This window comes from Polistes canadensis, unplaced genomic scaffold (assembly GCF_001313835.1).
Source record: "Polistes canadensis isolate GaletaPanama2010 unplaced genomic scaffold, ASM131383v1 scaffold_79, whole genome shotgun sequence".
Classification (NCBI taxonomy): domain Eukaryota; kingdom Metazoa; phylum Arthropoda; class Insecta; order Hymenoptera; family Vespidae; genus Polistes; species Polistes canadensis.
Genome location: NW_014569626.1, coordinates 323,886 through 349,678, shown reverse-complemented (window position 1 = coordinate 349,678; position 25,793 = coordinate 323,886). Strand labels below are relative to the sequence as shown.

Below are 25,793 nucleotides of genomic sequence, written 5' to 3'. Positions count from 1 at the left end.
ATTAATAAATATAAACGAAGTTGTATGAAATAATAATATCCTGTAAGTATGTGTAAAATGATCATAGAAACAATTTGAAATATAATTAGAGGTTGTATCTTCAAAGATATAAATTTCGCGAAAGCCAGATATTATTATGAAATTTTATTCATGAATTTAGGGAATTGGTTTGTTTATGTTCTCAATCCGACTTACCGATTTCCCCAGTCGACTTTGTTGATAATCCGTAGTTTCAGTTCACGAGTTTGATCTGTGGTAAGGGTGCTAGCCAAAAGTTGTCGTCGCCATTGTAGCAAATCTCGCATCACTTTTCTCAGGACTGAAAATTTGTACGTTTCTCGTTCCTAGAAATTAAACGCAGTACAACCGAATAACGTGTGATTTATCAAACATATATATTTTTTAATTAGAAACAATAATATAAGATTTGAAATTAATTTCACACAATGAACAATAACGATGAATGCAGTATATTTTTTGTTGTTTTTGTTTTAAAGTGCTGACTAAAAAAGAATATAATACGACGAAGGGATAAGAGAAAAAAGATCGATGCAAATGATTCATATGCGTGTACACGTAATATGGGTGTGTACTTACAACGTAAAGCCTTTTCCAAATGCCATCCCATTCCCTAAGGACGAGGGTAACTTCCCGAACGACCGGATCTTCCAAAGGGATGACTGACTCAAAGAGACCCTCATTGTCGATTTTGCAAGGCTTCAGGTGTATATAGGAACTGGGAAATATTCCTTTAACCCCACGATTCTTTGTTGAAAATCCTCTGTACCAACCTGAACAATAATTAATCAAACTTGTCAATAATCTTGTTTCACATTTAATATTCGCAGTTTAAAATCTGTAGAGAAAATATATTTGTAATAATTATTATAAATTTGTATAATCGATTGATATTAATTGTGTGATTACCTAATTTCGGTTATTACCTGCGCATTCTTCCAAAATTTGTACGGTTTCTCCAATTTCTAATGGAAGTCCATAACGCGTCTCCCCACGCCAATTGTAGACAGCTAAAAATAATAAATATATTATCGTTAAAATAATTCATATTTCGGGGTTCGATAAATTTCAATGTTATTTTATCATTGACTCGTTCTTGAATCGGTATCATCATTCCACGAGTTGAATAATCTCCCTTAATCGAAATCAAGGGCTCCATAAAAGGCAGCCTCGAGCAAATAAAAAAAAACAGACGCACAGGAAAAGAGAGAGAGAGAGAGAGAGGGAGGAAACCTCGTGAACATTAAACTTTGCTTATTTATTAACCAAGAATTTGAATGATCGAGGGACTTTGCTACGATCTTTATTTTTTATGCAATTTCTAAGAAAATCACGAATAACGAAACAAAGAATCGATTTATTTATCGTCAAATGATTTGTCTATATATATATATTTTTTCTATATAAGGTTTATAATTATAAATAGAAAATCTAATAGATTTGTTCGAATCATATATCATTTGATTTGTTTTTTCTTTTAGGTATAAAATATTTGGACGAACACGGAAAGATAATCGAATAAAGTTGAAGATTTAAGGAGGAATGATCTATGATGGATCACAGGGTGTTTGGTAAAAATGAGTACACGTCCATTCCTGGAATCGATAAACGAGTCTTGGGCACCGGATACGCGTGACGATGCACGTATGACTAGCCAACTTCCGGTCCTTCGCTGGAGGAACGTACGCGAGATGCATCTCGATGAGCGTCTGCCTATCTTTCTCGCACTTATTTCTACTCCTACATCAAACAGAGAGAAAGAGAGAGATAAAGATACACTCTCTCTATCACATATAAACGAAAATGAAGTACTCGTGTATATATATTCGTATAAGCATAAGTAGCATAACTCGAAAGACGTCAGACTTGTGTTTTTCTCTGTTCAAATGTGACTAACATAAGTTTCATTTGCTCGCCCACTATCGTCGTGAGTGCCAATGAACGAGTCATTGTATCTATTTTAATTTATATTTTTTTTTGTTCACACATCTTTTATACAATATTACATTTTATATTTCTTCTATTTATTTTGTATTATTCATAATAATATTCTTGATTGTTTAATAATACACAGGTAATAAGAGTTGTAATTGTATGTATTTGTAATAAAATATTCGCGCGTGGAACAGTGTTGGATATAATAAAATTTTTGATATTTAAATAACACGTTCGAATATATATTTATTTTTCGATTTAATTTGCATACGTGTTATTATTTTGCAAATTTTAATCGTGTCAACAGTATCGACCAACTTGAGAATGCATTTTAAATATATTACTTTATAAATTGCAGGGTAATGTGTGTGTTATTTTTCTTTTACATCAATTGATATTGTTTCTTTAACAAAAATGAAAAGCTTTAATGGAAGTTAATAGTTTGAATTATTTTTATAGCAATACAAAGTTTGTCATCTCTCTCTCTCTCTCTCTACTTCATTTGTAATAAAAATTCTCTATTATATAAAGAAAACATAATAATATTTAGAAATTTGTGTATTAACCGAGTATTGAAACGTTTGTTACAATAAATTCGAGGTAGGAATGGTAAACTCGAATGATAATGAAAAATCGATAGCGAGTTATGCGTTGATGGAATTCGTTTGTGAACGTTTCTTTCTTTCTCCCTCTCTTTCTTTTGTCTTATATATCAAAGATGATAAATAAAGAATGTGCATAACTTTGAAAGAATACGACAGACGGCATTTAAAAACTCGATGCAATTTTGCTCATATGGCACGTTTTCCACGTTGTCGAAGATCAAACTCGTTGTTTCAAAATGAAAAGAAACAAATGTAACCCATCCAAAAAAAAAAAAAATGAATATAATAATTAATTACACATATTATACTCGTGTTGAAATTTTCGTTTCTTTTTTTTTTTGCGAAGGGAAAAAATATATATTTGTTCGATACAAATGCAAGGAAATCCTTTTTTTCTTTTTTTCTTTCTAGAGTTAAAATTAAAGAGGTGTATCGATCTTTTTGGGGAATAAAATGGAGAGGGTTACAGGCATTGTCCTGAGGATAAATTTTCCCTGACACAGAAAAAGGAATAAGGAAGGAAGGAAGGAAGGAAAGGAAGGAAGAAAGAAAGAAAGAGAAAGATTTGGCACAAAAGTCGTGCGAGCTTCCCCATCTGGTTGTCTTCCCTTTCCAAGAAAAGGGATCAATAATGTCGCTGTTCGGTCAATTCATTAAACACTCTCCCCTTTCAACAAATACATTTTCAAGTAACATAAGGGAATTTAATAAAAATTCATTCAGATTTTATATGCGTTATTGGAAACATTCCTAATCGTATATCTAACGAACCCCCGTGTATGTATAAGAACAAACAAAAAAATCAAAAGAGGAAATAAATGAATAAATAAATAAAAAGGATGAAACAATAATTGCAAGCTCGCAAAGAAGAAAATCTTCTAAACACATTTCTTACTCTAAGTTATCTATCATTATCAAAAGGTGTGTATTGTTTTAACTTTTTTTCTTATTTTTTTTTTAGAATAAGACACCCTGTATATATTTGGAGAAATATTTCGGAATAATTTTCCATCCTCTCTCTCTCTCTCACTCGTAGAGGGAGGAAGGGACCCATGAAATGCCATAGTCCAAAGTACGGAAGCTCCCCCATAACATTTCCCTCGTTTTCTCTCTCCGTCTCTGAGTTTTCCCGGGGAATTAAATCGATAACTCCCTTACTCCTATATAAAACATTCGCAACGGGGGACCCATAGTCTACTCGTGGCAGGCGCAGAAGGTATTCTTCTCTCGTCTTTCTCTATCTCTCGTTACGTATATACGTATATTGGTGAGATATACAGGGTGTCCTTGAAAATAATATCCAAAAAAAAAAACAAATGAAACAAGGCCCATTGCAATTGCACAACAATAAATCAAAATTCCATTAGATTAAGAGTCCCATTATTCTATGATCATTCGTTTGTAACAATATTAAACAAAATAATCAATCGTATAATATCAACTTTAGATGATTTAATAATAATTATATCTAATAAAACAAACAAATTCTCTAAACGAAATATATTGAAAGTTAAACAGATAGAATTGTATGATTTGTCGTACAGTGAATTGTTAGAAAATTGTAATGGGGACACCTTGTATAACCGTAATCAGCATCTCTTTCTGTATTTCTCTTTCTAACTCACGTGGATTCACACGTGTCGAGATACTTGCTTGGTATATACGAGTCACAGTGAACTTAACGACGACGAGGAGGGGTTCTAATGCCTTCTGGCACGTAGAGGGATCCAGCCATGACGGAAAAGTCTCGGATGAAACGAGCGGACGTAAACAATGACATCTGAAATCATTAACGTCCATCCCGTGGATGAAGAAGAAACTTATGCGCCTGGTTTCTTCTCTTTACCTTTTTTTTTTTTTTTTCTTCTTCTTTTTGTATTATCCCTCTTTCTTTTTATCTCTCTTTCACGCACATTTTTATTTTTTCAAAACCCTCTACCGGCCCCCCCATTATAATCTTTAGCAATTTTCGCAGAAACATTTTGCTGTTACTGCTGCTGCTGCTATTTGATACTTGAAACGATTAAATTATCTGTAATCATTTCCTAACAAACATCGTCTCTCCCTCTCTCGGAACGAATGAAATTTTGATGGGTTTGCAATTAAAAACGTTTACTATCGGAGAAATGGAGAACAAAATAATGTTGCAGTCGTAATACTAATCATTTCTTTTCTTTTTCTTTTTTTTTTTTTTGGGACTAGCAATGCCGATGTTTTAATCTAATCTCGTTTGAATTTATCTCATTCACGTGTATTATCTTAATTATCGTTTTATCGAAAATATAAAAGAGAGAGAAAGAGATAGGGATAGACGTTGAGATAGTTTTTTAATTAGATTCCTTATAGATTAGTTTTTAATTTGGATTATTTTCAATTGCATTAGGCAACAATAACATTGTTGTATGTTCAGATTTTGTTACATTTAATATTATCTGTTTGTTGTTATTTAGCAAACATTTCAATATGATTTATGTAGATAATGGGTTATAACATAAATCAATATTTCATTCTTGATGTTTTATTTAAAGCACGTCGAATATCAATCAAAATTGATTCCTCTCCCTCCCACCCCCCTCCTCCTCCTCCTCCTACTCCGCTGACTTGAAGTGTTTTCTCTCTCTTTGGAAGAGAAAAAAAAAGTTTCATAAGCGAACGATGAAGATAGAATAAAGTTACGAGGAAACTAAAGAAAAAAAAAAAAAACAAAAAGTACGTACCAATTCAACCACGTACTCAGTAGAATTTTTCCTTCTTTGGCTTGGTTCCATAAATTGGATAGTAGTACATTTTCAGAGACTATTATTTTGTGTGCTTTGAATTATAATAGAATTTAATATCGTATATATTTATGTATTTCAGAAAATATTCGTCCAATTTCATTAAACAAATATACGCCACTCGATTAACACGTTCCCTGCCAAGCTGCATTATTACCCCATATGCATCTAAAACGATACACGTGGTAGGGATTATGTTAATCGAATTTATTTTCAACCCTTTATATAAACCCAATGTTTAATAATTAGTTTAATATACTTTATTTTATATATTAATATATAATATTATGTATACAATTATAGGAAAAATTAAATTTTAACAATATAGATTAGTGGATATTTTTTCTGACAAATATATCTAATCAAATTTAAAGAATGGCAAATGCACGTAAAACATTTCAAAATTGTTATTAAAAATTGTAGAGAATTGAATACTTTTTTTAAAATGATTTTCCTTCGTTATAGAAAAGAATATCAAGAAAGTTTCATAGTTACGTTCAAGCTTCTTCTTTTTCTTTTTTTTTTTTTATTTGTAATCTTACACATTTTTGTTGAATAAATTTTTACCTATTTATATACTTACAGTTACGGTGAATTTCTATTCGAAAGAAGAATTGAAAGCAAACACTGGCAAGTTTCGAGAGACCTAATCTACTTCGAGTATAAGAAAGAGAGAAAAAAGAAAAATGGTGGAGGATGATGGAAAGGAAGGAAAGGGAAAGAAAAGGGAAGGTAGACCTCTTTCTAGAAAAGAAATCCATTATTCTCGAGATTTTCCTCAACGATAATCTCATGTTGGATACAGATACGAGATTTTGAAGATTATTCTCAACCTGGCGAACGCGAGATGCATGATCTCTCTTTAAAAAAAAAAAAGACTTCTTTCCTATGATATTATCTTCGTTTTTAAATTATTTTACCACGGAATATCTTGAAAAAATCATCGGATAAATTATAAATAACAATTTTTATATTATATATTTAAATGAACATATTTATATCCAACGTTGCATTATTTATGCATTTTTTCTTGTTTAATTGTTTCGAATATGAAAGGAAGAGAAAAAGAGAGAGAGAGGGAGAGAGACAATTATTATCTCGTTGAAAGTTTATGTGACAAAAAAGAAATAGTACACAGTTAGGTTGATGCAACAGATTGCATTACATCGCGACAATACTACTTCCTACGATAATGATTCAAAGATAATACGCTTTTGCCAACACTATAACTGTTGGGGGGGGGTTTAAATATGTATTCGTTAAGTCTCTTACACAATGAAAAGAAAGAATGAAAGAAAATGCAGAGGTGGTAGAAGCAAGAAATGGAAAAGTGGGAAAACAATGAGCTTTGGCACAATGCAACGAAAAATAATAGATGCGCGTGATCGTTGACTTTTCATTCGGAATTAATCTTATCACATTACAGAGATTAACACATATTTGAATTAAATGAAACATTTATTTTTCAAAACATTGTATTACGATTTCAATCAATTTTTTTTTAAATACTTTATTAAAGAAATGAAATCTATGGAAAGGTGTGTAACTTTAATTTAAGACTAATTATTTACGTTTAAAATTCATCTAAGTAAAAATTCAATCACGCACAGAGTTCTGTAACACGTACCAATCACCAATTGCGATACCACAATGGATGTAGAAAAGAAAGAAGTTGCGAGGGCATGACCGGTCGGATAATGTCGTAGATTGATAGATTGAAAGATTGTGCTTTAATCGTGTTGCGGGCATATGTAGAGCTCTATGGGTATGGCGACGTATTTTATGGAGTAGCAACGTATTTTGCATTAGATTCCATGCCCCATAGATTTATTATTACAAACCCTGTCTAACCCAAACTACAACAAATCGCGTACGATTTTTCTATACATTAATGAATACAAACACGATCGTGATCCTTCTCTTTGTATAACAAACAAACGTTGGTAATTAATCGACGAGTAATTGTCGATAATTAACAACGAACCAATCAAAAAATCTCTATTATTATTAGACTAATTTAAAAGAAAATAATTATTATTGTTGTTTGTTTAAATAATTCGATGCAATATTAAAAGGAACCCTAATGATCAACCTATTTACACGTTTAATGAAAACACACGATCGGAAGGATCGAAAGAAACGAAAATGCTTGAACGAAATGAGAACGAACATTACATTGCACTCCGGTCTGAAACTCCGATCGTTAATTAAAGCATCGTCTATATATATCACATCGCGACAGTACGCGAAAACACCGAACGAAGAATTACGCGTCAGGATTTGAACGAATAGTTTTTACCTTTACTTTCAATATCTTGTCTTTTTTGTTCTCTTCCTTTTCTTCTTCTTCTTTTTTTTTTCTTTTAAGGGGGTCGTTGAAAGATCGAACGATGCGTTTCGATTCTCATTCCTGTCTCGTTCTATCTTTAAATTACGTTTAAACCAACAGGATCGTTCAAAAATTAGATAAAACAAAGATAAAACATTTGTTTGCAGATACAAAAAAAAAAGAAAAATAAATATAATTTTTCTTCCGCGATGAAAAAAAATGAATGACTTTTTAATTGTTTAACTTGAGAATTTCTCGCAGTTTTCTACGATAAAAGAGTATTACATTATTGTTCCCGTTGTTGTAGCTAATTCAAAATGAAGTAGTTGAGAAAATCAATGCTATAGATAAAAATATTTGAAATATTTTTCCTACGGGATACTTCGGGGAGAGGAAATAGTCGGTGATCAAAAAATAAAAATAAAACAAACGGACCTAACTTCTTTTGGCGACTTCCGTGCGTCGTCGAGAATTACGATGATTTGCATTACGAACACATGTACAAATAAGTATTACATAGTTACACATATATATATATATATAAATTTGCTAGATTTTTATATACCCTTTACATAGATTTTACGTGTAACCATTGTTATTTCCGTAAAACGTATGCTGGCTTTATTTTGATTATTCCTATCATTGAAATTAATTAAATGGAAAAACGCGCGTACTTTCTAATTCGCGCGTTTTATAATATTAATAATAGTATTTTTAGTTTGAATTTTAATTATATACAAAGATAGAAAAATCCTAATATCACACGTGTGTGTACATCGATTAATATTATTTATTTTATTTTCCGATATATAATAAAATAAAATAAAATAAAATAAATATAAAATCAATGAAAGTCGTGTGTGCATCTAATGCATCTCTCAGACGGTGCAAAAATCACGAAGTTAATTGCAAGTTAACGTAGTACTTTCTTTCTTTTTTTATTTATTTTTTTTTCATTCTCTCTCTCTCTCTCTCTCTCTCTCTCTCTCTCTCTCTCTCTCTCCTATTAGCCTTATCAAACGGGCTCCTTACGCTACTCGTGTGGACGATCAATGCATGAATGGACCCACACGTAGGAGGCGCACGTACCCGCACTCTCTTGCAAATACACACAGAAAAAGATACATACATACAAATTATATATATATATAATATAGGTATAGATAGCTAAACACGTACACATGGATTAGTAGAAGCCAACAGGATCATATGAAACGATCTTTCGCTCGATTCTATGTGTCGTCAGAGTTTTATGAACTATACCCAGTGACGAGAAAAAAAAACACACACACACACATGCACGCAGCAGACTATTAGGGTTTTTTTATTTTAAACTCTAGCAGTATTTTCTTTTTCGGGATAAAAAGTACGGAGAAACCTGTTTGGTTTTTTTCACACACGTGTATTATCCTTTTTAGTTGGTCTTACAAAACAAAAATGATTTCCACGAGAGAAAGGAGGATCGGAAATGAAATAAAAATCAAATAAAATATAGAAGAAAAATAAGTAAAATGATAGAAAAAGAAGAGGGGGATGATTTTGACAGATCTTCGTTCGAGGCTTACGCCGGTTGATATTTAATCTTTCTTTCTCTCTCTCTTATACTATATCTATCTATCTATCTATCCATCTATCTATCTTTTTCTCTCTGTCTCTCTCTTCGTCTGTTTTTGTAAGAGAAGGATATCGTTCGGTTGATCCCTTTCTGTCATATTTCAAGGTAAACTCACCGACGCCATACTTGGTTGTTTTAGTCGTTGTCCACATTGTCCTGAGATTATTTTCACGAGTTCGGCTACATACCCTGCCAAGCGGTCTTCCAAGCACACTCCTATTATCACGAAAAATTCGAAAACACAAACATTGGGTGTGTTGCCGCACGAGTGATACACTCACAGCTCTATTCTCTGGCGCCCGAAGCGACGTTGCCGTGCTACGAACCCCGAGCACACTACTGACATTCCCCCCTATCGGCAACGTCGTTCGAACTCTTAATCACGTGATACTCCACCACCGTAAATATGTCCCAACGTTACCCCACCCTTATTCATCACATCTATTAATTTCATTTTATTTACTTTTTTTTTTATTATTTATAATCATTCATTAATAACTTTTTTATTCTTCTTGTAATTAATTAAATTTATTACAAATTAATATTTATGATTATTATCATTTTATACGATATTATCAATATACGATTTAACTCTTAATATAACTACAGTCCTGATCGAAACCAATCAGAGTGTACACTTGACGTGATAAATGACCAATAGGAGAGTTTCCCTCTTCTAAAAAATAATTTCAATAATTTACAAATGTATAAACAATATTATCGTTTGTTTAAACATTGGAAAATTATAAAGATACATTGGATGTATTTAATATTAATGCGATGTTTATTTAATTCGAAGTTTTAAATTCGAAACATTTTTTATCTGATAAATTATTTAAACAAACACTCGAATGATTTTAGTTGTTACCACCTTAGTCCTTTCTTTTATACCGAGTGATAAACATCCTAGATTATAACTGTCGTGTGTTATAAATAAAAGTTTTATATAAATTTATTAATTAACGTAATTAAAAGAGTGTTTTTAATAGTGGCAACCTCCATGCTAGTGAGACCTGGGCAATCGGTATTATTTTCTACTGTAATATATATTATAATTTATCTAAATTCAAATTAATTCCATTCGTAGATCGTTCCATATATTCGGTTTGGTTTATGTACATTTTGTTTTACAATTAAATAATATATATATTAGAAATCGTACCATTTATGTGGAATGATACTTGATGTAAAAGCATATCCTAACGAAAAGGTTAACTATACTATTCGCGTATTATTTCATAATCAATATTTCTTAGGTTTTATTTTAGAATGATTTAATGTCACACAAATATAGAAAGAAAAAAAATGCTTAATAATCGGCAGAAAAGTTAGGCTAACTTTCAATGAGAAAATTGGATAAGTGTAATGTACATACGAATGTATATGTTTCTGTAGGTGCATATATATAGTCTCATTCAACAGGTGAACTCATTGTTATGTCATAGGTGGTAGTCTAACGTACAGTACTAAATCAACTAGGAACTGTTTGCCATTGAATTAAACCATCAACCGTAGTTAGCTCAATTTTCCAACGAATAATGACATCGTACCAAGGTAATGCAGTTGAATGATAATTGAAATAAAAATTTTAAATGTTTTCTTTCCAATGTAATATATTTCTAAAATCTTTAAACGTAGTCTTTCGAATTGTTCTACTTATTTGAAATGTACATGTTTGTTTTTAATGAAATTGTAGGGATATTTAACTATGATATTATATCTCCTGCTTAGTTTTCGTATATTTTCAAAAATCATTACCGATCAATACACATAAGTAAAACGGAGATAAAACTATTATCAAATATTCGTCACCTTAAAATAAACGTTTAAAATTTTTATTTACAATTATAATTCTTATGCAAATAAGCGATAACGAGTAATACTCATTAATGTATGATGGTAGAGAATATTATTCGTACGTAGACTAGATCGAAGCTACGATGCGATCAAACATGTCCATTCCCCTCGCGTTTGTGTGTGCTCGTTTCAATGTTCTTTTTTTAAAAATTAATTGGTTTTCCAAATGCAGCTGCCACATGAGCTTCTCTAAGCGCTTCAGAACATGTCTGAGGAAAGAAAATAAACGAGTTCTTGATGCGTTCATCGAGATATTGTTTTGAAATATATTTATTATTTGTTATACTCACAGGATGCGCGTGACAAACTCTAGCCAAGTCTTCAGCACTCGCTCCGTATTCCATCGCAAGAACAGCTTCATTGATAAGTTCACCACCAGCAGGGCCAATTATATGAACTCCAAGAATTTTATCCGTCTTGGAATCGGCCAAACATTTGACGAAACCTTCAGCTTCGAGATTCGTTTTCGCTCGGGAATTGGCAAGGAACGGGAACTTGCCGACCTTGTAATTGATTCCTTCTTTCTTCAAATCTTCTTCCGTTTTTCCAACCCAGCCTACTTCGGGATGAGTATATATAACGCTAGGTACGCAATTATAATCTATATGCACGGCTCCTGTTTAGAAAAATAAAAAGAGAATGCGTGTTAGAATTTATTACATTTTTATAGGGTCAAAAATTATGTTTGTACCTCCAGCGATGCCTTCAGCAGTGATTATTCCTTCATCTTCAGCTTTATGTGCTAACATTGGTCCATGAATACAATCTCCGATAGCGTAGATTCTTTATAAATATTATATTATATTATTATATATATATCTTTGATTAATAGTGTGAATAGTTAGGATATTAGAATCTATACTTACGATGGTACTACTGTTTGGAATCTGTTATTAACAGGAATTCTACCCTTTTCATCCCTCTCGATACCCATATCTTCTAAACCTAAATTCGCCGTATATGGCCTTCTACCAACACAAACTAACAAAACTTCGCATCCTAAATCTTCCTTCTTGGTAGGATCCTTAGCATCCTCGACAGAAACTATTACTTCACTTCCTTGTTTTTTGGCAGTAGTTACTTTTGTTCCTAGTTTGAAATTTAATCCTTGCTTAGCTAGAATTTTTTGTAAAGTTTGACTAACTTCACCATCTATTCCTACACCACCGATGGTGGGTGTAAATTCAACTGCAGTTACTTTTGAGCCTAGCCTGTGAAAGTACACATTTTTTATAATAACGAAGTTTAATTTCTTTTTTTATAGAGTTTATTAGGAATAATTAAAAGCAAACCTTTGCCACACAGAACCTAATTCCAAGCCAATAACTCCAGCACCAATAACTATTAATCTTTTTGGAACTTCGGTCAATGATAAAGCACCGGTCGAAGAAATAACTTGTTTCTCATCTATTTCGATACCTGGAAACGGTGTTACTTCGCTACCAGTAGCTATTATAATATTTTTGGTATTAACAGTAGACTCCACAGAACCATCTGGCTTAAGTACGGTCACTTGATTTTTTCCTGTAATTTTTCCATGACCTTTCAACCATTCAATTTTATTTTTTTTAAATAGTCCTGCTATTCCACCAGTCAATGCAGACACCACATTGCGTTTTTGTTCCATCAGTTTCTCCAAATTAAGTTGAACATTTTGCACTATAACGAAGAAATATTAACGAGTTTATGTTACATGAATTATTGAAATGAATTTATTGTAACTATAATATTTACCTATTACACCCCGGTTTGCTAAATCCCCGCTGTGTGCCATGTGATAATAATGTGAATTATTTAGAAGAGATTTAGATGGTATACATCCAACATTTAAGCAAGTACCACCCAATGTTGGATCTTTCTCAACACAGACAGTTTTCATGCCCAGTTGAGCAGCCTTAATTGCTGCTACATATCCACCAGGACCTGAACCTATGACAACTACGTCTGCATCCACTGCACTGGCATACCTTCTCTGCTGGGTAGTTTTCAAACCAGGTATAACACGCTTTGCACATGTTGGCTGAAATGAAACATTGGTGACTAAAGCATACAATTAAAAATCCAAGTTATCATTGGATTGATCAATGACATAATCGACATAAGATGTTCATGAATTAAAATGATTTCCCATGCAACTTCTAGATTCATATTGTAAGATTTACAATTGTTACATCATTGTTGTTAGAAAGTTCACGAAAATCATTTAAAGTATTTTATTAATGACAAAAAGTTTATATGGTCGAGTTGCCCTTCAGGATATTACGAAATAGTTTTCTGTAATGAACGTTTCTACGATGACGCATTAGAGCAAAGGAACAAATTGTTTAACATACAAATTCGACCCTTGAACTCACCCTGACAGATGTGGTCAATAAATTCCAAAAGTTAGCTTGCATGATACTTTTTTGTAATATGTTTAAACTAGATTATAGCAGGTCAAAAAAAGACCAATAAAGTCCACAGTGATGCAAACTGAAGCCTACCGGTTATCGCAATATGTTATGCGATAACTTGATATATTCATGCGTTTGAAGGTTTCATATTTTATGGTTAGATGGCACCAGTTATATCGTTTACTCGTTTAAATAATATCGGTCAATAATGCAGTTTTACACAATTTTGTTAGTTATTTAATTAAATGAAAGTTTTCAAATTATGCATCGAACAATATAACAGAAATCGATCAATAATAATATCATAAATATAATTTCAATTTAGATGCAAATATAATTTCGTCAATGATAATTATAATAAACGGAATATAATTGAATGATATTATATGATAGACAAAGTTTTATTTAATTAAAAACTACGAGCATAAATGAATAAACGAGATCGTTTATCGATGAAGAAATTATCGGTAGCGTTTATCGATTTCCAATTAACGCGCCAATTTTTCGAAAAAATTCTAACCAATAGGAACGCTCCTTCCCCTTTCAACCCCTAAAATTTGAACGTGAGCGGGAAATGAAATTTGGGGGCTGACATCTTGCGTGGTGCATTCAAGAACGTCTTGCGCGACGAAAAGTCTCCGAATCGATTTACACGTAGAGTTTTAACTGTACATATACATATATTATACACACATATATATATATAACTAGAGAAATATACGTGTAAAAAGAAAATTGTCAGAGTAGGAAGAGAGACGTCGTGTGCCTAGGAGGCTAAACGACGGCCCTTAGGGTTCGCACAATTTTTTTATGTGCAAAGGGTGGCGACAAAAGGGAACGTACAACGAATAGGAAGGGAAACAAGAGAGAAACAGAAACACTCAAAGAGAGCAAGAGAGAGAGAGTAAGTAGAACCACGTGATAAAAGTAGAAGAGGGAGAAACGCTAAGGGGAAAGGGCTCGGAGGGAAAAGGACAACAGATGTCCTACTGTATGACGCACGGGGATATTTAGCCTTCAAGAAGATAGTCGTTGCCTTGTTTCTGCACGTTGCGGAAGTATAGTGGTTACGAAAAAGAGGCTAATTTTTTCTTCTATCTTTTCTCTTTCCTTTTTACATTTATTTTAATCTCTTCTATCACGCGTGCCAAAGCAAAGTTTATTACAAGGACTGTGCTCCAAATTACGAGAGAGTATGTATACATTTTTATTCTAAATTAATACAGAGACAATTAGTTAATTAATTTATGATCAATAAGTAATCGATATTTATTGTTGAAATATTTGAAAATGAGTTTACGTAGATCATATATTTTTTTTGTTCTCAAGATTCGAATTACTTGTAATTATTTGTAATAACACGATTAATTGTTAATTTTGGGCAGCATAATTTAGAAAGGAAAAGAAAAAAAACAAAAAGAGGGAAAATGTCGTGGAAATATTAAAGGATCAGAATCGTCGAACGATGTGCGAAATTTCCAAAGTCCAACGAAGGATATATCGCGATCAGGATCCTCCACGAATACGCGACAAAACAACAGATACGCAATGTTTAAAAAACGAAGCAGAATTTTCCAGATCAACGCCAAATTCGCCAACGGCGTTGCAACAAAGGGCATCGTCCAGTTTGGAAAAGTGTTCGAGCGAGCCAGAATATTTGGAAAAGAAATCAAAGGACGACGATCCTACGAAGATCAAAACTGAAGATAATCGTTCGTCTTTATCTTTGAAAGATAATAAATTTATCGATGATAAAAGAAAAGATTCTTCTTTCGGATCAACGAACGTTCAGGATTTCGTTGTCGAACTTTCTACGAAAGTGCCTTCATCATCTTCATCATCCTCCTCCTCCTCCTCTTCTTCTTCTTCTTCTTTTTGCGATAAAAAGGTAAGAGATACACGTTCATATATTTTTTGTTTTTAGGTGGTAGTAAGAAGATTATCGTAATAATAATAATATTAATAATTTGCTAATGACATGCGAAATGCGTCATAAAATATTACATACCTAATTCTAAGCAAGAATAAAACGCTATGTCACGTGATCACTGCTCGTGATTCGAATGAATAATTGCGTAACAATATTCGTCATCGATACGAATGATCTACTTAAGATTTTTCTCTTTAATATATATATATATATATTTGTTTTTTTAATTAATATTATTATTACGAAACATTTTCTTTATTTCTGCAATTTAATATTCGTTATTTACGATAGTTTGAATTAGCACGTAGTAATACGTATAAAAATGTATGTTAAATTTTGATTTCGAATATTATTTAATGGACCGTATCCTAAAATAATTTCTAATATTGCCAGCCATGTTTATTGTTAACGATCGAGGACGAGGAATTAATTAAGTATGCATAGTTAAACGTGACGAAATGGCGAAAGGCGAAGTTATGCTTAAACGAATGTAAATTTAACTTACGTCGGATGGAATTTACTTATTGCAAAGTTAGAAAATATGTCCACGACAAATTCCAGTACGTAAAACGTAGATACTTACATACATACGAGGACAGTAAACTTACTCGTAGATTCGTTCGTTAACTCAAGTTTTATTTTATTTTATTTTATTTGATTTCGTTCAAAAATTTGACTCGTATAAAAATACTAAACCGAAATTAATAATTATCCCGTAGAATAAAAAATGACACTTCATCCATTTTAAACATGTTTCTCGTGTTCTAATAAATACTTTCGCAAATTATATTCTACCTACTAATTTTATATTATATACTTTTCTCTTACTATGCACGTGTGTGTACAGAGATAGATAGTGCACTTTAGAATCGTGAAAACGATTGAATCGTAAGTTAACCTCGGGAAATACGAACGAAATATACTTACTTTTGACCGCAAGAACCAGTTTCATCGTTAATGAAGTTTCCACCGGTGTACGAGGTTTTTAAAAAGAGTTTCACTCATACAAAGATATTATTATATTATAGAGTTATATCCATTTAGTATGTCATTAGGATAATTATAATGATGAGAGAATAATATACTCTAGAAGGATTATAATTCAATCAATTTGTATGAATAATAATGACGTCTAAAACTTTTCATCAATAATATATAATTATTTTCTCAATTGTATTATTATTATTATTAAAGTTGTTGATCGATTAATTCGTTCGAACTTATATGAACAATAATGGCGTCCACTTTTTGCGTTTAGTTTCGAATAAAAGTTGAATGGCTTTGTACTTGTATACGACAGATGTTTCGTTCTTAAAATTCCTGGAAGGGAGATGCATCGTAGCGTGCAAGGTGATCGTACTACTACATGCAGGGCCCCGAGATGAATTAGGTTCGGACCTGGAAGATGTGGGCCTGCTGCAGGTTCCTTTCCACGGATGCCTTCCTTTGTGCGGAATTTGGATTAAGGAGCTTTCATATTATGTCCATTTTTCCTTTCATTTTAACTTAATTGTTAATATTCAAATGTGTTCATCGTAATTGTTCATCGTTGCATTTAAAAGGAAGGAATGAAGGAAGGAAAGATAAGCAGGTTTCTTTTTTATCGACTAGGGTATGAACAATTTAAATTAATGTTATTCGATTTATATTTCATTTTTTTTCTTTTCCTTTTTATGGATTATTGTACTTGTTAAAATTGAACAACATCGTGAATATCTTGAAGATTTTCACGTTGTACCGTTTTATTTGATACTTCCAAGCCATATACAAACGCGAATAGCTTTAAGCGGAAATTCGCTTGCTAATATACTTACGTACTTACATACGTTTATACATAGGTATATACATATGTATATAACAACATAAGGGCATTGACCGGTTATATTAACATTCGATCGGAATCAAGCTATTTTTGGTAGAAACAATTTCTCAGTCCCGTAACCGTATTCTCGAGAAAGAGAGACGTTTCGATGAATATTTTATCGAGTTTCTCTCATCCATTCCAAAAAAGAACATTCCCCAGATTTATTATTGTCCTGTCACATTACTTACTCAGATTTATTTTCAAGATAAATATATATATATATATATATATGTATCGTGTAAAATATTCGTACAAAGATCAATCCTCACAATGGAATATACTTTTACAACAATTATTCATTATATTCATTTTATTTTAACGACACGAGAATCATTCGATCTATCGAACTCTCGAACAAATCTCTGACGAATTGTTTTTCCTTTTTTTTGTTTTTGGTTTTGGTTTTTCTTTCTCTCTACAAAATTTCAATGATTTCTCTTTTTTTATTTTGTTTTATATATACCTCGTAGAAACTCATTGTAAGATTTTTGATTGGATCGTTAATAATTGTAGCGAGTCTTTCTATTCGTTTTTGAATTAGTTTGAGTTCGAAGGAGAAAGGCGCGAGAACACGATTGATTTGAAGGAAAGTTGTCGGTGTGAATGGAGCTTAATTTAAAGGTTGGAGCCAGCGTGGTCTCGAGGTGCAGCTTGCCGTGGCAGAGCTTCAGTTCGATGTTTACGCTCGTACTTTAAACATTTTTCTTAAGTAAGTCTGCCGCTGCTGCTGCTGCTCCGTGTTCACCAGGTGTTTCTTTTTCTATATATTTTTTTTCTTTTTTTATTATTATTATTATTATTTCATTTATATCGATTTATTAATTACGATCAGTGCTCGACAGGATCTCGTTCATTTATTTAAACAAAGTTCGTCGTGTTTTCGTTGAAGTTCGAATTTCTTCTAATCGTACTACAATATATTTTGTGTGTTTGACAAGTGGACACAGTTTTAGTTTTGCAATTCGATGCGAACGAACGATCTACTTCTCTAATTGCAGTATGTATTTTTCTTTTTTTTTTATATATCTATAAACGATAGATTAATATAGTTGAATATAATTTTTGATTAATAATATAAATATGTTGTCGTTAATAAATTCTGAGTTTTGAAACTTAATCGTTTATACGATAGAGTAAATAGGATGTGAATATTACGATAAAGATAAGGCGTATACTAGTGAATCACTATAATAATTTAGATTATTATTCAGGAATAAAAGACTTCATTGTTAATTCGAAAAATAATACGATGTTCGAGTTAATTATCTAATTTTCTTTTTCCTTTTTTTTTTTTAATTACAATCTACGAATGGTACATAAATTTGTTCATATCCGAACTTAATTATTTTCAATATGTGATAACATTCGTTGAGAAAACCCACGTATATATTTTTTTGATAAATATATACGTGTATCTTTTTCTCACTCTCTAAATACGCAATGATGTTAAATTGCGTAACAGAGCACCGTTTTGTATTTGCACGCTCGTTTGACGTATCTCGTCTATTTAATTTCACACACAGAGACATACAATTTATAAATTTATCTACGTGTATAATAAAAATTAGTTTGCTTAGATAACAAGAAAAAAAAAAGAAGAAGAAGAAAATAAAGTCTGTGGAATAATTGTATGTTCAAAATGATAACATTGACCTATTAATTGAACAACAATTAAACATTAACAATTATGAATCATTTGGATTTATAAAATGACAATGTGTGTGCAAGATGTTTTATGAATTATTTAAATTTGATATAAAATATTCTTAACTTTCATTTTTATTCGGGTATCAATAATTGATTTGAAATGTGTGTCTTGTGTGTGTGTGTGTGTGTATGGGTGGGTGTTGTAGGATAAAAAAAATATTGATGAAATGAAAAATATGTAAATAATGTAATCCTTGAAGTATTTAATGATAACGATATCGATTTATATTCGATTCGAACGTGGCACGTAGTTCATGCCTTTTATAAAACTCGACCCCATAGAGCATGCACATATATACTATGGTTACATCCGTTGAATAATTATAAGATAACGCTTATCGTAGCTGCACGTCTGGCGTACACTCTGCTCGTAAATTTAAGACAAAGATTTGCTTTGAAACCGCTAATGGTTAGTTACATTAGATATCGACTACGTAAACCTTTCGATAACTTGATTAACTTCTCTAGTTAATATTTAAACAATATATTACAACAAGAAATACTTTTTTATTTTTTTAATTTGTATCTTTTTTCTTTCTTTCATTCTTTTTTATATTTCAATAAAAAAGGTGTCCAGCGTGGTACATTGAAATGATTTTTAATCGGTTTCTTTATGACAGAGAAATTTTCTATTTTTCTCTTTCGTTACGATAATTATTTATTTCTACTTTCTATTTGTTTTATTGCATACCCTCTATGAAATTCTTTTAATACTAACGATCGAACGATATCATTTTCTTCTATTTTCGTTGTTATTCGAATTATCATTCGCGTTATTACTTAAACTGGAAGTAAGCTCGTTGAAATGTGATATTAAGTAGAATTTATTATCAATATTATCACGAGTATTTGATTGAAATCAAATAAAATATATGTGCAATTCTATGGGAAACATTTGTGTGAAGTAATTTCTCGTTGAAAAATAGATTTCTTATAATTAAATATTTGTATTTTTCGTAGATAAAAGTATACATATGTTGTTATCTCTCTCTCTCTCTCAACGTTTTAAAGTTTATTTAAAGTTTAAGTTAACACACGTTAATAAATAATTGATCATATCGAGAGTCACGGTTCGGTACGATTTAAACGATCGGTATACTTTCAAAGTGACCAAGTTGTCGGTCTTATAAGATTAATTCAACAGCAAAACTGGTTGCATAGCGTTCAGAACTAGATTCTCCATGTTCGAATGAGATTCTTATATACAGGGTGTGAAATCATTTTCTGCGATCGATTCATTCGGCAGATAGATTTTCAATTCAATATCGATAAACTTAACTTTGCGAAAAACTAAATTACAAATGAAAAAAAATAAAGAAATATAAAAATCATTCTAATGCACGTACACAGATAATTTGTACGGATAATTACAATTATATTTGTGTGTATGTGTGTGTAATATATCGATCAATCGTATCTTTTTCTTTTTTATTTTATTTTGACGAGAATAAAAATTGGTTTAAATTTTGAAATCGAGTAAAGAGGTTCGGTTAGGTTCACCTTGAATGACGAATGATTTATGATTCGAATTTTACGCGCTTCGTCGCGTGTATCTTCAGATAAATCGACGTACGTACGTACGTACGTACGATGTAGTTTTTTTTTAAACAAAAAAAAAGCAAAATAAAAAGGGAGAAGAAGAACACGAAGAATGGAAAGCAAAAACGCGTGTTAAATTTGCAAAATGACGAACGTAATCGTGAACTCGAGCATAAATGCACGTGCGTCTTTATATACGCGGAAGTACGTACACATGATGGAGAACGAGTTATATTTTTAAACTTACACATATACACATATATATATATATGTATATACATATGCTTACATATGTACGTTGAGAATCTTTAACGTTGTTGGAAGAAAACATCTCTAGTATAAATTTTCTAAACATATAATCTCTTTCACATATATATTTTTTCTTTAATTAAATTAATATATATATATAGATATAATATGATAAATTATTTTTAGCACGAAGGGGAGATAGTGTTCAGGATTAAAAAATAAATTCCAATGACACTTTATTTTTAATAATTAATAACCTTGGATTTTATATAGAATATTATAAATAAAATATATTTAGAACTTATAGAAATAATTTAATAAGAGAAAATTATGTTCAAGTGACGCAATTTAAAATCCATTGGTTTAATTAATAATTATCGTAGAAATTTCAAAATAAATAGTAGAAAAAAATAAAAAGGAAGAAGTAATATTCTTTCACCTTCGATGTTACTTTCTAAGAAAAAAAGAAAGAAGAAGAAGAGACAGATCGTGTAAAGTGATGTGACGTTTGTGAAGATCTTCACGGTATATTTAACGTCACCGTGAGCACATTTAAAAATAAAAAAAGAAGTCATTCTTACGAGAAAATAAAAAGAATAAGTTTCGAATTTTCTTCCACACACGTATTTGAAAGGAAAAATGTGATTATGTGACTTCTCGCGGTGATGATTTTTCAAGGTGATCAAATGGAACTTACGCTTGTTCAGGTAGCATGACCATCGATTTTTAATCAGAGGAAACTGCGCGAAAATGTATGTTTTATAGATTAATAATGTATATTTAATTAAGTATACATACATACTTTAAATGTATTAAATGTGTGCACACATAAATTTTTGTTTAATATTTATCCATACACACTTGAAATATTCAGAAATGCAAATTCATTTCATTCGAAATATTTTGTTTCAACGATTAAAAGACGCGCGAGTGCCAATATAAATCTATTTTCATTCGAAATATTGTTTTCAAAATCGTTATCATCGTAATTATACAAAAAGGAGAAAAAAAAATGTATAATAAGATGATATTACGTTTAATAAACGATGAATCACGTTTTCTTCATTGTTTCTACGAGCTCGCGTGTTAAAAGAAAATTGCATAGGACAATTGCATTAGTCAAAAAACGTAGAATCGTTTATTACCGCGTGTTAAAGTATAATAAAGTACGAAAGAGAAAACGAATAATCTTGTAAATTAAGTATACGTTCAGTAGCAGAATTTAACGAATGACAATGCGTACAGTATGATTTTTTTGTTATTGCATTTCTGATAGATTAGACAAAAATTTGTATGATCGTTATGGTGGTATCGTTTTCGAATTAAAATACAAATATCTCGCAATCGTTATTTCCGAAAATTTGTCAATAAAAATGAAGTTAATGATTTTTATTTGACTTTACAATTTGTTTTTAGAAAGCAAGCGCGTTCGTTCGTTCGTTCGTTCATTTGTTGGTTTTCCTTTTCGAAAAAAGAAAAAAGAAAAAAAAAAAAAAGTAAAAAGGAATTACTTGAAGGAAACAGCATTCGGTTTCGCTTTTTCCAATTCTCAGGGATGCGAGAAAACAAAGCCTAACTTGCTACCGTCGCGTTCGCTTTCTAAACGGTTGAACGAATCTTCCTCTCGTGATGAGAATCGTTGAACGCTTGCTGTTGCTATTGCTGTTCTTTTACTATTAGTAGTAGCAGCTACTGTTGCAACCAGTTATTATAGATGCGATCGAGTAGAACGAACGTATCCTGTAAATCAAGTTTGTTTTGTCGTTAAATAATAAAACAAAACAAAACAAAAATTCGATCGTTTCTTCATCTCGTAAAGAGAAGAACAAAAATATAAGTAAAATAATTAATTAATTGTTATACGGGGGAATATTGAATAAAATATCATCGAGCGTAGATAAGAGTAACGTGGATTTGAATGTTAATACAAATATTGGACGATTAATAATAATAATAATAATAAAAAAGTAAAAGGAAGAGGGGGAAAAAGGATGAAAGTTTTAATCTTTCGAATGGAAAGAGCAAGTGAAAGGATGACAATGACGGGGTTAGAGAAGAGAGAGAGAAAAAAAAAGAGAAAACGAAAAGGAAAAAAAAAAAAAAAGAAAGAAAAAAAAAGAAAGAAATGGCTGACGCGACGATGAGAATTAGGTATTCGATGATGTCGGAAGTGCAACGTGCTCGTTATCGGCTCTCGATTGCTTTTCCGAACTTCTCAATCAGCCACAATTTCCGGCTCGTCTGTGTGAGAATCGATCGTCGAACCCGCCTACGATGTCGTCGCCGACGTCGTCTCCTACCCAGAGTACTAAATTTATCCCTCCAAGATGCACCGGAGGAAAGGATGCACACCGGAGGAGGAGGAGGGAGGAGGAGGATGCACCGTTACACCATTTACACTTTTACTTTGAAAATACTTTTCCTCACTTTTATTTTTTCTTCTCATTCATTCCTTACTCGCGTTTACTCCATCAATTTTTTTTTTATGGGGTAAGGAAAAAGGTGTACGGGGCCGGGGGGGTAATACAAAATTTGATTCGATTGAAATGAAATTAGCGTGGGCGTGTACAATTATATTGGAACACGGCGCGTTTCGCGTTCATTTTTTGTATTCGTAATATTTGTCGTTCACCTTATTCGTTTTCTTTTTTTAATTTTATTCATCTAACGTAATCGTTAAAGATAAATATAAGGAATTCGATTAAGTGAACTTCGCGGAGATGATTCTCGATGGTCAGATTACGAGAGAGTGAAAGTTACTCGGAGAACAGGTGGCTAAGAAAAGGGAAGCGTTTTCTACTCGAAGATTTCAGTCGCATGAACGATCTCAAACGAGATCGACGTGTTTACATTTTCTTTTTTTTTTATACAAACAAACAAACAAACAGAAATATACTCAGACGATGAACGATAGATTTTCTTATTAATTAAAATATTATTCGACAAATTTTATTGAGACGTGAAAATATAAATTTGTAAGCCCTCCAAAAACCCGAAAGTATAAACAGAGTATAAATAAATAATAAATAATATAAATTTGTAAAACGGTGGTGGTGGGGAAGGGGGAAGAGGTTGGAAAATAAAAGAAAAAAGGAATATAAATGTTTGGGGATGCACGTGCAAGTGCATCGTCCCCGTGATTTCTTCTTAGCTATCGACGAGTTTGAGAAAGATCGGAGATGCGAAGAAAGAGGAGATGAAAAAGAAGAAGAAGCAGGTAATAGCTGAGGTCGTATTGCTCTTATTAAAGGGTCGCCATGGTCTGATGCAGGTGGCTGCTGCAGTTGCTGCTGCAATGGCTCGAAGAAAACCACTTCTCGATAATAACAAAATGCATTCTTCTTCGACAACAGATACCGATCAACGATTCTCATTCTACTGTTTCGATCATACTAATTCTAAGATATATGTTTATATACAAACTATGATTTTTAATAATCTAGCGATTTTGTAATAATAATAATAATCATCTATTCCATACCACTCTTTTCCTTTATTTTCATTTAGAAAATATTTAATTCTATTCAGATATTATATTTTTTTCTCTCATAGAGGATTTAATCGCGTGTTTAATTGATCATCGTTTTGTTTCTGTGCAACTTATTTCTTTCTTATTACAACTCCGTTCATCTATCATAGAAATAATCATCGAGGAGAAAGGCTTTTTTTTTTTTCTTTTTAATATACACTACCTTTTGTTTTATCTCTTTTCAACATTGATATTCATTACACATTCGTATGATTAAAAAAGTAACAAGAGCTCCTATGTATTATGATTGACGTTTACAAGTTTTAAATGTTCTTCAGAGCATGTTACCTTGACTGATAGAGAAAGTGTATACGATTTACTTGCAATTAGTTATACTTTTTACTCGATTCATCGTCAACCCCTTTTTTTTACAACGATACTAACAACGAAACGCGATTCAAAAAAAAAAGGAAAATTTATTTCATTCTCTAATGCACAACATTTCTCGAATATAAACCGTAAACTCGTAATTAAACGTAGGACGAACTTCCGTTTTTGGGGTAAGAAAAAAAGGGTTCGTGCCCTTTAAACCTTATTCCCACGAGCGTTAAAAAAAAAAAAATAGAAGTCGAGAAACTCGGACAGTTTGGTGGGAGAGCTAGGAATTGAAAAAGAAAAATATATTCTCAATCGAGAAAAAATAATACAGAATTATAGTTTCTACGTATTACGCGGATATCAAGTAATGCAATTGTATGCATCTATGTGTGATCCATATCGTACGGGTGTTAGTTTTCTATGTGTCCTAGATGTATACGTGTGTGTGTGTGTATGATTTATATTATCGTATTCGAAGTATTAGTTATCTGTACGTACAATATCTTAGTGGGTGCATTATATATGCGTGTGTAGGATATATGTAAAAGATTATGGGTGTGTCGGTATCCGTTATACACAGAGAGAGTCTATGAAAGAGAGAGAGAGAAAGAGAGAGAGAGGTCACATGAGTAACTAACACGAACTTGTCTCCTCTCTTCTCTTGCCTCGTGCGTCTGTCAGTTTGCATCGTGCACTCGTACGAGCGGGAAGTGCATTCATTCTATCATTTTATTTTTATCCTATTTAACTATTTATCTTGTATCTTTATTCGTGAGGTGTTAACTAACTCGTTTAACATTTCGAAACTTCAATTTAATTATTCCATCGGCAACAAAATATTTTCGGATTATTATTTTAATTCCTCTCTCTCTTTCTCTCTCTCTCTTTCTCTCTCTCTCTCTCGTCGTCATTTGCATCAGCTAGGAGGTAATTGTTTTTCTTTTTGTTTCGCGTTTCTTTTTTTTATACTATATTATTATTATTATTATAATTATTATTTAGAAAGCAGGAGGAGGATCGAGTTGTAAATAATAAGAAAAAAAAAGAAAAAAAGAAAAGAAAAATCGTAGAAAATGTTTCGATTGCAATTAATTAACACTGCACTTATTTATTTTTTTTTTTTTTTTT

At 31.7% G+C, this 25,793-nt stretch overlaps 3 protein-coding genes across 5 annotated transcripts in view; 1 reads left to right on the top strand and 2 right to left on the bottom strand.

Moving 5' to 3' along the window:
- LOC106786635 (dedicator of cytokinesis protein 3) overlaps window positions 1–9,666 on the bottom strand; it is a 37,115-nt gene extending 27,449 nt beyond the window's left edge. For both annotated transcript variants that reach the window (XM_014748237.1, XM_014748238.1), the window contains exons 1-4: window positions 9,395–9,666; window positions 945–1,028; window positions 598–791; window positions 196–344 (exon numbers count right to left, since the gene is read on the bottom strand). In XM_014748237.1, the coding sequence (XP_014603723.1) occupies window positions 196–344; window positions 598–791; window positions 945–1,028; window positions 9,395–9,431 (464 nt within the window). In that variant the 5' untranslated portion in view covers window positions 9,432–9,666. The remainder of the gene's footprint in view (window positions 1–195; window positions 345–597; window positions 792–944; window positions 1,029–9,394) is intronic.
- Window positions 9,667–10,884: 1,218 nt separating this feature from the next.
- Window positions 10,885–13,648, bottom strand: LOC106786681 (dihydrolipoyl dehydrogenase, mitochondrial). The gene is made up of 7 exons (XM_014748335.1): window positions 13,491–13,648; window positions 12,871–13,156; window positions 12,429–12,795; window positions 12,003–12,347; window positions 11,828–11,919; window positions 11,427–11,752; window positions 10,885–11,345 (listed from the first exon to the last, which is right to left on the bottom strand). The coding sequence occupies exons 1-7, from the start codon at window positions 13,530–13,532 to the stop codon at window positions 11,280–11,282; spliced, it is 1,524 nt and encodes a 507-aa protein (XP_014603821.1). The 5' UTR covers window positions 13,533–13,648; the 3' UTR covers window positions 10,885–11,279.
- Window positions 13,649–14,254: 606 nt separating this feature from the next.
- LOC106786655 (rho GTPase-activating protein gacN) overlaps window positions 14,255–25,793 on the top strand; it is a 21,186-nt gene continuing 9,647 nt past the window's right edge. The window contains exons 1-2 of one of the 2 annotated variants that reach the window (XM_014748285.1): window positions 14,255–14,433; window positions 14,915–15,417. In XM_014748285.1, the coding sequence (XP_014603771.1) occupies window positions 14,995–15,417 (423 nt within the window). In that variant the 5' untranslated portion in view covers window positions 14,255–14,433; window positions 14,915–14,994. Of the gene's footprint in view, window positions 14,723–14,914; window positions 15,418–25,793 lie in introns of both variants that reach the window. The other variant, XM_014748284.1, reaches the window with a different exon arrangement.